The sequence below is a fragment of the Aspergillus glaucus genome (assembly GCF_001890805.1).
Source record: "Aspergillus glaucus CBS 516.65 unplaced genomic scaffold ASPGLscaffold_4, whole genome shotgun sequence".
Lineage (NCBI taxonomy): Eukaryota > Fungi > Ascomycota > Eurotiomycetes > Eurotiales > Aspergillaceae > Aspergillus > Aspergillus glaucus.
In genome coordinates this window covers 707,238-720,272 of record NW_019170456.1, presented here as the reverse complement: position 1 = coordinate 720,272, position 13,035 = coordinate 707,238, and the positions used below count along the sequence as shown (strand labels likewise).

Here is a 13,035-nt window from a genome sequence, read left to right as displayed (position 1 = left end):
TTTTTTTTTTTTTTTTTTTTTTTTTTTTTTCGTTTTGTACGATTATCGTCGAGCAAGCAGGAAGCGTCGAGAAAAGTCCAATGGCTAAATCTTTTTAACTTTGGGAGGAAACGGTTTGTTTTGGACAACATGGGATGGGTTCGTACTGGTGACACTGGGCATCGATGAGAGGAGCATTAGTATAGAGCAGAAATATCTACAATCGTTTGATTCTGCCAGGAGGAACTTGGATTCTGTACTGTAGTTGGCAAGGACGTCCACCTGCAATTGGTGCGACGCAAACAATAATCAAAAAAAAAGTTCAAGAGCCATCTGTTTTTTGTGCTTGTGTACTCGTAGAGGTCATATTATCAGTGCTTTTGTCCGTAGATAAATACTGCCACTATCTCCAGGCGGTCATTCCAAGCGGTCAGTCCAGGCGGTCACGAGACGGCGTGTCCAGACCGTTTCGTTTGAGAATGCAGTCTTGTCGTTTTCTTTTCTCTCTCTCTGAAGGGTGTTGTCTCTTTGTCTTGGTTGAATGCAGTCGAGTATCACAATCTTTCTATTTCTGTGTTCCAGACCCCACATTGCCATTATTCCTCTATCATTATTCCTGAGTGCGGCCGCAAGGCGGCGCATATGCAGGCCTAGCGCCCTCCTGAACTTGTATTACGCTGCATTTCCTTCTTGTTTTAATTTACCGGAAATGTACATCATCTGAGCGAATCAGCGAAAAAAAAAAAAAAAAAAAAAGCCTTGTGTTTTCCGAACGCCCATCCCTTTCAGATAACGCATCAATCGCTTATCTATAACGTGCGAAATCGAGACGAGAACGAGACGAGATACGAATCCCCGCACGAAGATACCAGAAATTTTGATAAAGAGATAGGTAGAGGGGGTCCGCGCGCGCTGGAAAGACTGGGAATACTGGAAGGAAGGAAGGATGTTGGCGCCGGGGTGGGTTTATTGGACAATATGTTCTCTGTCGATCGGTGCCAGGAATGTCGTTGGCGATGAAGGATTGTCACAATCAACATGTCCGGTGCGAGTTGAGCCGGATGTGCAGGTGGCGACTATTCAGTGGCCGATGTGTGTGGAGGATAGATGGACGGAACGAGAAGAGGCGGTAACGTCAACGACGACGACAACGGTTGCCGCTACGGCGACAGATTCGCCCAGTGCTGGTGGTGTTGATGGACAACCCGGCCATGAAGACCTTGATACCGAATCACCGCTTGATAATGCGAACTTCCTATCGTTCGAGGACTGGAAGAAGCAGAATCTGGCCAAGGTTGGGCAGTCAGTTGAGAATGTGGGAGGGAGTCGGCGATCTGGCGCAGCAGGTAAACAGCTCCGTGGGAGACCGACGGGGATCAACAATGCGCTGGATTCGCTTGGCGAGGACACGGAGATTGAATTGGATTTTGGGGGCTTTGGAACGACACAGGAGGCTACCGCGGCGACTGCAAAGCCTACGTCTTGGGATTCGGCGGTGCAGCCTGGATCGGGTTTGGACAGTGTTAGCGAGAGAGAAAGGCATATTGAGGAGGAAAATGCTTTAGCACACAGCGTTCCACGAACGGGTATTTCGCGACGGAAGGACGCCGGCACGACCTGCAAGGAGCGGTTTAATTATGCCTCGTTTGACTGTGCGGCGACGGTACTCAAGACCAATCGAGAAGGTATGGGGTCGTCGTCGGTTCTGATCGAGAACAAAGACAGCTACATGCTGAACGAGTGCCGGGCTGATAACAAATTCCTCATACTCGAGCTGTGCGATGATATTCTGGTCGACACGGTCGTTCTCGCCAACTACGAATTCTTCAGTTCTATCTTCCACACCTTCCGGGTTAGCGTGTCGGATCGGTATCCCGCGAAACTCGACCAGTGGAAGGAGTTGGGAGTGTACGAGGCACGGAATACACGGGAGGTGCAAGCATTCGCCGTGGAGAATCCACTGATCTGGGCACGGTATTTGAAGATCGAATTCCTGACCCATTATGGTCATGAATTCTACTGTCCTCTCAGTCTTATTCGTGTACACGGGACCACAATGTTGGAAGAGTACAAGCATGATGGTGATGTTGGACGAGTGGAAGATGAAATGGACGAGACTTTAGAGGCCCCTGCTATGGTTGACGGACATGTGAATCATGCACACGATTTCCCGGCCGCCACGACTGAGTTGGATAGCACAGCATCAGCGGAAATGTGGTTCAATCGCGGAAAGGAAATTGAGACGCTTTTACTGAAAGGTCCATTCGGCATGACTGATACGTGCGGTATTCACGCGACGTCTGCCGAAGCGGCTGGATTCGAGGAGTTGACCCAGACGGTTGATTCTACGGTGCCGGGTACCAACGATGCTACATCTGTTTCCAGTGTTGAGGATACGGATACTACCCCCGGAACTGATGCAGCACCAAAGGAGGCTATGGTGGATGTACAGAGAGCATCTGGATCGGTGAATAGTACATCGACGACATCTACGGTAGTCTCTGAGACGGCCCAGCAAAACGCGACAGAGACCGATTTTCAGAAAGAAGATACCGTTAGTCCTTCGCCGGAGGTGATCCGGTCGACGACCACGACAACATCGACCACGCAGCCACCATCTCCGAATCCGACAACGCAGGAATCATTCTTCAAATCGGTGAACAAGCGACTCCAAATGCTGGAGTCAAATTCCACCTTGTCACTTCTGTACATCGAAGAGCAATCACGGATCCTGCGCGATGCGTTCAACAAAGTCGAAAAACGGCAACTCGCCAAGACGTCGACTTTCCTTGAAAACCTGAATCAGACCGTCCTGGATGAATTGAAGCAGTTCCGGGAACAGTACGACCAAGTGTGGAAGACGGTGTTGCTGGAGTTTGAACATCAACGTATCCACCACCATCAAGAGCTGTACGCGATGAGCGGCCAGTTGGGTGTTCTGGCGGACGAGCTTGTCTTTCAGAAGCGGGTCGCAGTAGTTCAGAGCATCATGGTTCTCGTTTGCTTTGGCCTTATCCTCTTCTCGCCCCGGGGTGTCGTGGGAAGCTACATCGACTTCCCTAGTGTGCAGAACATGGTCTCGCGGTCATACAGTATGCGATCGTCATCCCCAACTTTCGAGTCCCCGTCTATGAGTCCGAGTTCGACGCGACCGGCTTCGTATCGTCATAACCACAGCCACAGCCACCACCGCCATCAGCATCATCACCATCACCATCGGAGAAATATCTCAGAAGACTCACAGAACGGCGGTCTTGCCAGTCCGACGATTGCGTATTCTCCGCCTACCCCGACATCCCCAACGTCGGATGAGGAGAGGGAGGAGCAACGTGATGATAGTGCTGGTGGTGAGGGGGATACTGATATGCTAGCTATGTCGCCGGTGGAATCACATGTGCGGTCGCGGAGCAGTCCGCCTGTTCTGAATGGGTGTGTTAATGATGGGGATGCGGATTATGAGACTGTGGAATCGCCTGCATCGTCTACTTCGCCGACATGATCCTTTACAGCTTGTGTTTGGACTTCTATCTAGAATATGCCTGGACTCACCAGGCTAGGCTTACAGCCGGGCTGGCCCTTGGCATAATGGGGACATACAGGGACATCCCGCCCGAATCTGGCAGATTTATCATCTATCTGTCTAATATAATGACATCTACATACCGTCGCAGTCGTATTGTGACTGCGGTGATACTTGCTATGTGATATTTACAGTGGTGTACAGTACTGGTACTGAGTTGGCTATTGTTTGTCTGCGTATTACGGCTGTTGACATGATACCATATGAGTTATTTCTTTATTGAATGTTATTTGCCTCATTCTTTGTCAGGATTAAAATACTTATGCACTCGTAGTATAGAATGACTGATATCATCGCGGTTGCCGGGACAACAATCTCGCATATTTTTTTTCTCTTTCCTTTCCTGCCGTCACCTCTCGACCTCCACCACTCTACCATTCCCTCTTCAAGCTACAGAGCATTACACCTCAGAAAACAAAACTTCCTCATCTCTATCTATCGGACAAATTACGAGAAAAACCTCACAAAAACAAACCAACAAAATGGACGCCCAACAACCTCTCGCAGACCGCACCAACACCCACACAACAGTGAGCCACGAGAAGATTGATGATATGAAGAGCGCGCCCGCGAACCTCAACTCGCTCGAGTATCACCGTCAGATTCTACAGGGGAAGATTGATGGTGACAAGTAAGCGCTCCCTCTATCCAGATTGCGCGCTAGTCCCTGGATCGAGATTTTGTTTGGACAACGTGTTGGGGAGTGATGCAGTGCTAACGAACGAAAACAGGAGCCAAGGAAGCTACGTCTCGCCGTCGGATGACATTATGAGCCCTTGTTCGAAGAAATTGAGCGATCTCAAGGGAAAGCGGTTTAAGAAGTATGTCCCTACCCTTTCTCCCCCAAGACCGTCAAGATGCTAACGGTAATACAGCGTCGGAAAGCCACAATCCCTTTTCGCAAAACTCGGAAAGAAGAACTTCGAGTCGTCGCAACAGCAACAACCGGCCGGGGATACCGGGGAGGGACAGTAGTCTGTCTCGGTGGGACTGGATAGGAGGACTTTGCGCTGGTTCGCATTTGATTCAGTTGCTTCTTTTCTTTCTCGGGTTCTTGTTTTTGTTTGACTGTTGATACTGGTCCTCCGTCCGGTCGTTCCGGTGTCTCTGTCTTTGGCATTTGTTGTTGTTTTACTTGTTACGGGTTCGGTTCGGTTCGGTTGCATTGGGGTTCTGGTTGGGTTTCAGTCAAGGCATTGTATTGGGAATGCTTGAATGCTTTATTGTTTAATAGGAATGGATGTATCTTTTATCTTTGATTCTGTTGCTAGTACGGAGTAGAGGTGTGCATATGAACTTGGTTTTCTCGGCTTTCCTTGTACTCCTTGCTGCCGATAGTTACATCCTGGAAGCACCCAAGAAGGCAGCTCATCGGCGTCTTTAAAGAAGTCAGCAGGGAAATGATGCTGTTACATTAACTATTCAAGACCAATGAGTCCTGCGCTCTGCTTCAATTACTTTCCACTAGTAGTTACAATAACAAATTTGACTAGCTGTTGATCTCTGACAAGTTATAACAAAACATCTAGTCTATCTCATCCGACTGGCAATATCCCGTGCCACATAGATCTGTCCATACGAGTCAACCACATCAACAAACATTCTGGGTATTCTCTTCGTCCGCGTATCCAGCCTTGTCTCATTCTCGAGTCGGCCGAGCGCTGTCACGCAGCATTCCCGTTCATATTCCGCAACCCACATCAAATTGTCCTTGAGTTTCTGTTCAACCCGTGCAACCGTCTTCAGATTCGCGCCCGCCTTCTTCTCCGCACCCTCTTCACAAAACTCAGGAAAAATGACGCTGTTCAGATTCTTCTCCGCTCGATCCCGAACAATGCTCCCATAGTCATTGTACTGTCGGCACATGGTAGCCAAATGCCTGCACATGTCCTCTGCCAGATACCTCTCTGGCGGGCTCCCTTGAATGCCGGCCCACCGGATTTGGCGATCAAGCAGCTGAGAAAGTGGAAGGAATACGGGCAGCTTGTGTGATCAGCCGACGTGGACCGTACCCAGGAGTAGTAGTAGGAGCACGGCGTGGCAAATTGTGTCGTGCGATCTGCCGCGATGCTCTGGGAGAGGAACCGGGCGTTATCTTCGGCGTGCGTGATATGTGCTAGGATGAAGTCTTTGAGCTCGCGGCGTAGAGTGCGCTGGACAGAAGGGGGAGAATGGATGGCAGCGGGATGGGTTAGGATGTAGGTGATGAAGCGACGGAGGACTGGTTCTCCGTAGTCCATGCCAGGCACGTCTCCATTGAGCGAGACGGGCTTTTCGTAGATTCCGTTGGATTTGGGTGTAGTTTCGCCATTGCCATTGCCATTGCCATCGACGTCGGAGAAGAGGGACTCGCCATTAGCGTCAGCGCACAGCCGCTCAACAAGGGCACGGACGGCGTCGAGCTGGTCCATCATGTGTTCGTCCACCACAGCCTCGAGGAATTCATCGGCCTGGTAATTGAGCATGGCGATGATCATCATCTCCCACATGAGATCCGGCTCGAGGGCTCCTTCATGTAGACTGTTGCACATGGTCCATGTCTGAGGGAGATACTGCAGGTATTTGTCCTCTTGCATGTTAGTGCGAGGGAAGATATCGAGTCTCCTGGCAGCAAGTCGTGGGATCCACGGAAAGCCCACGACCAAGGAGGATTTCAGTCGCCAGCTGGGCTCGTTGGCAAACAGTGGCAGACACGAGTAGAACTGGGCGAACTTAGAAACAGCCTTGGACGGAACGTTGACGAGGCCATGGCCAGTTTGAATCCAGGTAAAGGTTGGCGCTTAAACGGCAGAGATGCAGTAGGCATTGGACAAGACAGCAGTTTTACGAGACCTTTTCAACCCAGATGGTCTCGCCTTTATCCCACTTGCTGGTATTGGCTTCGAGGAATGCTCTGAGAGCTGATGAGATATTCAAAGGAAGACAGAAAGAGCCACTCGCATTTTCCATCGGTCTCCTTGAATATCATTGCCACTCAGGCCGTGTCGTAGCAGCCGGTGGACATGGAGCCCAAACCATGGGGACTAGAGCAGCCATCGGCAAAATTCTTGAGCAGGAACTCAATGCGAGATTGCAACTGTAACCAGAATGTTTGAGGTCTCATATTGAAGATGATAGACAAGATAGATTGGTTCACTGGGATTGACGATGGGAATATCCAGGAGTAGGATGATATTTGGTATCTATCCTATTTTACCGCGAAGACCTCAGTCTCATACTATATAATCTACCATATCACGACTATCATTGCCAACCTCTTCATGCTTACCGCCAGCAGGTCTCTGTCTTGTAAATCAGATACCGTCTTGTTACATGGCGAGTATTTTTCCGGATCTACGTGAAATTTTAGTTGTACTTTTAAATTAAAAAGTTAAAAAAACAGTGTATTGCACTAGAAAAGCTAAAATACGGTATTTACCCTGCATGCCCTAAATTCCCTGAACCTCTTCATTGAACAAGGATATCCAGAATACCCCTCATCAGCGGATTCTCAGGCATCCGCCCCAACAACTTCATGGCGTGAGCATGCAGTGTTTGCATCGAGTGTTCGGTATAAGCCAGACTCCCTGTTACATTGGCCATCAACGACACCACGTGCCGCTTCAAGTACTCCTTGTCTGTCCTGAGCCGCAGGATCTTGAGGATCTCACTGTTTACATCCCGGCCTCTTCTGGGCCCTTAAGGGCGGCGATTCTAACTTCGGTATGACTTGAAAACATATATATCATTCGGTTTTCTGACTGAGCAGGTATTGTGACCAAATTCACCTTCCGGACTGTCCCAATTGGCAAGACCTGATTTGCGGCCCAGATTTATGAACACCGGTCCAACGAGCAAATTCTCAAGGCGATCGAGGAATGGCAAAAGGCTGCAGAGAACGAGTCCGAGGGATCGATTTTCCACCATATTAGACACAAAAGAACGCTGCTTGGATGAATATACCCCTCGCCTGTTGAGTTCCCTTCGCTATTTAAGATGTTCTGTGATATTCCGCATGAGCGTGGTTTGTGGAATCGACCATTGGCACTGTTCTTGATTTCTCCAGAAACACGTCCAAGGTTTTAGAACCACCGCAGAAACTGAGGTCAGTTCGAATACACAGTTCCAGTATTTCTGTTTTTTACTGATGAATGCAGACGTGATGCTTTTGGAATTGCCACTCAACCCAGTCCCGGCTTCTACGCTCTGGCATACAACCGCTGGCGTTAGGTTTCGGACCAGCTCTATGAGGAGACTGGATTTGATATGGGCATGGTAGTGCAGCCATTGACTACTTCAGCGATGAAGATTGGCAGAGAGAATGGAGGAAATGCGCTGAATGCAGCGGTTGAGCCTCAGCAATGCAAGTACACGGTTGATGCTGAAATGACTTATGCTAACTCTACAAGGGATGTCCTATTTGGCACAATGAAACAATGGAAGAATGAAGAAAATGACGAACGCGTTCTCAGAGCTGTGTTTGAATTTGGTGATTATTTGCGAGAAACGGCCACCAAGATGGGCATTTTGCTGCCATTCATCTTCATGAACCATGCGACAGCCACGCAGGATCCTGTTGCAAGCTACGGACCTAAGCACATTGCTCGGCTGAAGGATGTGAGCAAGAAGTATTATGCCCAGCAGGTATTCCAGACTTTTCAAGGCGATGGATTTTTGCTACGAAAGGTCTAGGAAAGGGCTGAATAGCGTAGTAGTTACTGTGAAGCATCACTGTAAACAAGAGAAACTATAATAAACTTGTTCTTTCTCATAAAATGCATATATTCAACAGTTGGCCAGAGATGCCCCACTGCACCTCATATAGCAAGGTTTGTATGGGGACCTCAGAGATGTACGAGACTTGCAGTAGTCATATTTTGGAATTAATGGGATAACGTTGCAATGCCGTATTATTACGGGGCTCGTTTTAGCTAGGATTTGCAGTAGCTCATCCGCGGAAGCCCCGTACCTTATTGGAAGGAGGCTCTACCCTGCTATAGTTCACACTGGATACGATATCTTGTACCTTGAACACAGGGAGATAGCTCCTTCTCGAACAAGCCCAGCCATCCGCCTTAATCTACAATTTCACATTTTTAGAAGATCTCTCACTGGCTGGGGGTGTACTATCCGTGCAAGGCTGCAGAAATACGAGAAAATACCATGGTGCAATATTCGCGGCTTCTATCAATACAGCAAACCGAAAGCGAGAACATGATATGCAATGTCATGAAGCAGGAGCGGTTGCCTTGGCCTGTTTGGAGTACTCCTTCTTTCCTTCCTCATGCTAGTCCTCATGCTCGTATCTCGTTACCAATACGTTGCTATGGCATCGTCACTCACTACACCCTCTACACCATCTCCACAAACATCTGGTACCATGTCGTCGAATACAACGAGTCCGACTACAAAGACGTCCTCTCCGCCATCATCGACTGCTTGAATGCTGTTTTATATTGATTCATTGCTGTATATATATAGAGTAGATAGTCGACAGAGGCATTTCCTATATATTCAAGTGAGATCTTTTATTTTGGGTCTTTCGTGTCTATCCTTGCGTTTGTCTTTCATTATAAGAAACATTCAGATTCAACTACGAGCAGCCCATGTATGCCTACAAGGAAGGCCACCATCAACGCGCTCGTCTGGGTCCGGGGGATATCTCGTCAATCAGTTTATTGTCGTAAACACTATTCACTCATCTAATCCTATATACTCTGCTACCTCACAGAATGTCCCCTCTCACCGGCTCTAGTGTCTCCCAAATGTGCTCGAATGTATCGAGACACTCTTTTGGCAACGGACCCCGGCTGATGCTCTCGATATTCAACTTGATCTGCTTGATGGAACTGGCTCCGAGGATGATTCCGTCACCCTTCTCCAGTGCAGAGTGGTAGTACGCCCACCGCAGCGCAGCATCAATAGTAGTAATCCCAAGAGCACGCGTTGTTTCCTCCAGCTGCTTGAGCGCGTCGTGCAATGATTCCTGGTTGTAAAGGTTCTGCATGAATTTGTTCATGGGACCATCGCCGTCGAAGCGTGTGCCTTCAGCGTTGCCATTTGTGAGTTTGCCGGATAAAAAGCCAGAGGCTAGAACTCTAGTGTGTAGCGTATCAGTATTGCTCAGCATGATGAAGTTAGTCAAGGACAACATACCGGAATGCGTTGTAGGCAATACCATGTTTCTTCAGGATTGGGAGGAGCCTTTTTTCCATGCCCCGATTGACGGCACTGTAGTCGCCCTGGTAGACAGTGGGCTTGATATAGCCATTGGCCTCGCAGATGTCGATGAATTCCTGTAGCAATTCTGGTTGGAAGTTGGAGACACCGAGCTAGAAATATTTAGCTTTATTCAAGTAGCTTATTCAAGTAGCTTGTTCAGGGAGATGTAGTACATTTTTGAACTTTCCAGCCTTGTGCAAACTGTCGAAAGTTTCTGCCTGTTCTTTCAACGGGGTGTCTAGGTCTGGAAGGTGGATGTGGACAGTGTTGACCTGTATGCATAAGTAACAGTACAGATCAATGAATATTATGATCTCACCTGCTCAACGCCCATGCGCTGCAGACTGGTGTTGATGGACTTTTCAACCGCAGACCTTTCTAACCCACCACGGTGATCTAGGTACAACGTGAGAATCTTAGTGTCGATAGTGAAGCCCTGAGAGACAGCTTTGGTCTCGCCGAGCAGTTCCTCCGAGCGCCCAGGCGAAGTGGGAGGATATCTGCCGGCGGTGTCGAGGTGGGTGATGTTGTTCTCTTTGAGATAATTGAGGACTTCCTGGACGTCTTCAGGATTGACAAAGTTCATACCAAAGGAGGCAGCGCCGAAGATGAGTCTAGGGACACCCATATTGCTGATGACAATTGGTGATTGAGGGGAGTTGAGAAAGAGATGGATGAAATAAAGGAAGGAGGCGCAATAAATACGAACGACTGAGGACTAAAACCGGAAGGAAAAGCTTCCGATGCATTTCATAGTTGTAATCCCGGTCGAAAGGTTGTATTTCATTGGCCTAGAATACATCGTATCGCTAGTATTATCCTTGTTTTGCCATGCTTGTGCGGATTACAGGGGTATTGTTGATATTGATAATTCATTTCCCTGTACCTGATTTATAATACTATTGACAGGCGAATTTGCCAAATCCCCATCCCGGTCCATCTTTGTCAGATGCAGCAAACTGATACCGGGCTTGTTCTTTGGCCTGACGCAGCTTGTAGAATCGGTATCCGTCAAAGGTCTCGGGTTCGGGATACCGTTCGGGATCTTTGTACATGGGATAGATGGGCATGGAAATAAAGGTCTTTCGGAGAATGGTGATGTTGTTGGATAGAGTCACCGGCTTGGTGATTTGTCGATTGAAGATCACTGAATAGCTAGATTTTTTATTTAGTTGAAGAACATATGGATTACTTACCCAAATCCATCGGGTCCAGACGCTGACTCTCCTTCATGAAACTATCCAGCTTCTTCAAACTCGCCAGAGTAGAAACTTTGACGCCACCGTACGCTCTCATGATCTCAATGATCTCCTCCCGCAGTGGCTGGATGGACTCTGGTCGATGGCACAGATCCAAAATAATATTCACCGTGGTATGTGTCGTCGTATGGATAGCAGCCATGTTCAGAAACGGCATCCTCCGGACGAGGCGACCACTATCAGTATCAGGACCCTTGGCCATATCGATCAGCCACTGAATCATATCGGCATGGGCCTTGCTATCCATATTTCGACGCTGCTCGAATATCGGGATAAGGATCTTGCAGATCTTGTCGAATCGCCGTTGACGCTGCTTGTGCGACTCAAGCCGAGGAGCAATGATGGGGTGCAGAAACTTGTAGTGTTTCTGCAGGTCGCTTGCCACTGCGCCAACGTCGACTGTGCAGCCACTGACTGTCGACAGCCATTCTGGATCTCTGCGCAGATCAGGTCCGACAAACATGCGGGCAGTCGAGGCCGTGACGAGTTCTAGGACGGTAGAGTACATGGGAACAGTATATACTCCTGGTATCACCAGCCACTGGACTTGCTTCTTGTAATAATCCCTTTACCATTGACTTCTTTTGCCGCATCGACCTTTCCTTGGAGTGCATACAGAACTTCATCATAGACTGGCTGTACCAGACAACCAATATTCTGCGACAATGGACCAGCACAAACATCGTATCCAAGCATGCCTTCATCTGCAATGTCCATTCCGGTATACTTGCCAGAATGGCGCACAGTCGCCGTCAATTTGAGATGACTGCGAGGCACTTTATTGAACTCGACAATGTACTTTGCAGGTATCATGAGCCAATCCATGTTGGTCGTTCATAGATAGTATAGAGAATCTTTGTACTGCAATGTGTCAATCTTTTTCCTTTACAATATACCGTATACGGGTGTTTTACCTTGGCATATCCCTCATTGACCATTTCAACGCTCCTCTGGTAGAATTCCCCTTTGGACGTGTTGCCCAGCAGTGTTGGCTTTGGTCCAATTCGAGGAATATCCAACGTTGAACCGAACCATTTTTGGTAAACCAGCACGGTTGCAGCACCTAGTATCCCCAGCCAAAGCAAGGGAACTGTAACGGTCAAATCGATTAAGGCAGACATGGTGAAGTCTGACGGTCACTCTCGATGGCGCAGAAGCAACTTGTTTAGTCTTAAAAAGACGGGGCCAAAAGTCCGTCACTATAATTGAGTCCGACTGTCTTATGGGATTCGAATAGCGCCATACACTTGCATCCCGACAGTCTCGGACAGCCGATTGCAGCTGACTGCATGGAGTATTGTACGGTATTACAACGAAATGCAAAATACTAGCAGATCGGCAATCTCGATACGCGCTAATACATATGTACAAAAGAAAATAATCACCAACAGAGCCACATCAGAATAACCAACGATATAATGGGATATTGTCAAATAAGAAATGCCGCAATACGAGAAGACGCTTGAAGCGATTCAGCTGCATTTCATCGTATCTTTTCAGATACCCTGAGAAGCCTGAACCGTTACCTATGAAGGCATGAAAAGAGATCCTGATGGTGACAAACCAACATGGCAACAACGAAGCCCTAGCCCTTCCTATACAATCACATATGATGCAGATATAGTTCCTTTGCTTTGCCTTGATAGTTCTTCCTCTCCATATTTGATATTCAATAGGCTGTCTAGTCTAGATATCTTTGAGAAGTGAACCTCGAAAATGATGCTTTCTGCACTCTTATTGCTAATCCAGATTTACAAGTCCTGAAGCCTTGCTCTGCATGTTTTCAATGACTAAATAGTGCGCCATTGTTAGTTGGTATCTACTAGTTATCCCTCCTATGGTTGACCAAAAACTCGTACGTATAGGAGTACTAGATTGACTTCCTCATATCTGCGTGTACTCAAGTTGTAACTAAACTTAATTACATATAAGACTAACATAGCTATTAGCCCTTGCAAATATAGATACTTTGTACTCTGTAGAGGGGAGAAAGGTGTACTCCGCATATAACGTTGG

The 13,035-nt window shown here is 47.9% G+C and overlaps 6 protein-coding genes across 6 annotated transcripts; 3 read left to right on the top strand and 3 right to left on the bottom strand.

The window, feature by feature from the left end:
- The first annotated feature begins 714 nt into the window (after positions 1-714).
- Positions 715-3,751, top strand: ASPGLDRAFT_43664 (Sad1/UNC domain protein). Its single transcript, XM_022545859.1, has one exon. The coding sequence runs from the start codon at positions 926-928 to the stop codon at positions 3,476-3,478; it is 2,553 nt and encodes an 850-aa protein (XP_022403855.1). The 5' UTR covers positions 715-925; the 3' UTR covers positions 3,479-3,751.
- Positions 3,752-3,922: 171 nt separating this feature from the next.
- ASPGLDRAFT_43661 (Spo12 family protein) lies at positions 3,923-4,870 on the top strand. Its single transcript, XM_022545858.1, has 3 exons — positions 3,923-4,190; positions 4,291-4,380; positions 4,435-4,870. The coding sequence occupies exons 1-3, from the start codon at positions 4,042-4,044 to the stop codon at positions 4,532-4,534; spliced, it is 339 nt and encodes a 112-aa protein (XP_022403854.1). The 5' UTR covers positions 3,923-4,041; the 3' UTR covers positions 4,535-4,870.
- A 180-nt stretch (positions 4,871-5,050) lies between these two features.
- Positions 5,051-7,465, bottom strand: ASPGLDRAFT_80046 (uncharacterized protein; the record flags this gene model as incomplete). Its single annotated transcript, XM_022550053.1, has 6 exons — positions 5,051-5,515; positions 5,572-6,338; positions 6,575-6,635; positions 6,828-6,892; positions 7,217-7,267; positions 7,327-7,465. 6 exons carry the CDS (start codon positions 7,463-7,465, stop codon positions 5,090-5,092), a joined length of 1,509 nt encoding a protein of 502 aa, XP_022403853.1. The 3' UTR covers positions 5,051-5,089.
- A 159-nt stretch (positions 7,466-7,624) lies between these two features.
- On the top strand, positions 7,625-8,303 carry ASPGLDRAFT_1135945 (uncharacterized protein). Its single transcript, XM_022539613.1, has 2 exons — positions 7,625-7,643; positions 7,696-8,303. The coding sequence occupies exon 2, from the start codon at positions 7,805-7,807 to the stop codon at positions 8,228-8,230; it is 426 nt and encodes a 141-aa protein (XP_022403852.1). The 5' UTR covers positions 7,625-7,643; positions 7,696-7,804; the 3' UTR covers positions 8,231-8,303.
- Positions 8,304-9,190: 887 nt separating this feature from the next.
- On the bottom strand, positions 9,191-10,422 carry ASPGLDRAFT_80044 (aldo/keto reductase family protein). Its single transcript, XM_022550052.1, has 4 exons — positions 10,080-10,422; positions 9,934-10,032; positions 9,695-9,870; positions 9,191-9,636 (listed from the first exon to the last, which is right to left on the bottom strand). Exons 1-4 carry the CDS (start codon positions 10,386-10,388, stop codon positions 9,264-9,266), a joined length of 957 nt encoding a protein of 318 aa, XP_022403851.1. The 5' UTR covers positions 10,389-10,422; the 3' UTR covers positions 9,191-9,263.
- Positions 10,423-10,659: 237 nt separating this feature from the next.
- ASPGLDRAFT_80043 (cytochrome P450) lies at positions 10,660-12,140 on the bottom strand (the record flags this gene model as incomplete). The annotated part of the gene is made up of 4 exons (XM_022550051.1): positions 10,660-10,907; positions 10,957-11,508; positions 11,592-11,817; positions 11,934-12,140. The coding sequence occupies 4 exons, from the start codon at positions 12,138-12,140 to the stop codon at positions 10,660-10,662; spliced, it is 1,233 nt and encodes a 410-aa protein (XP_022403850.1).
- Between the last annotated feature and the right edge of the window lie 895 nt (positions 12,141-13,035).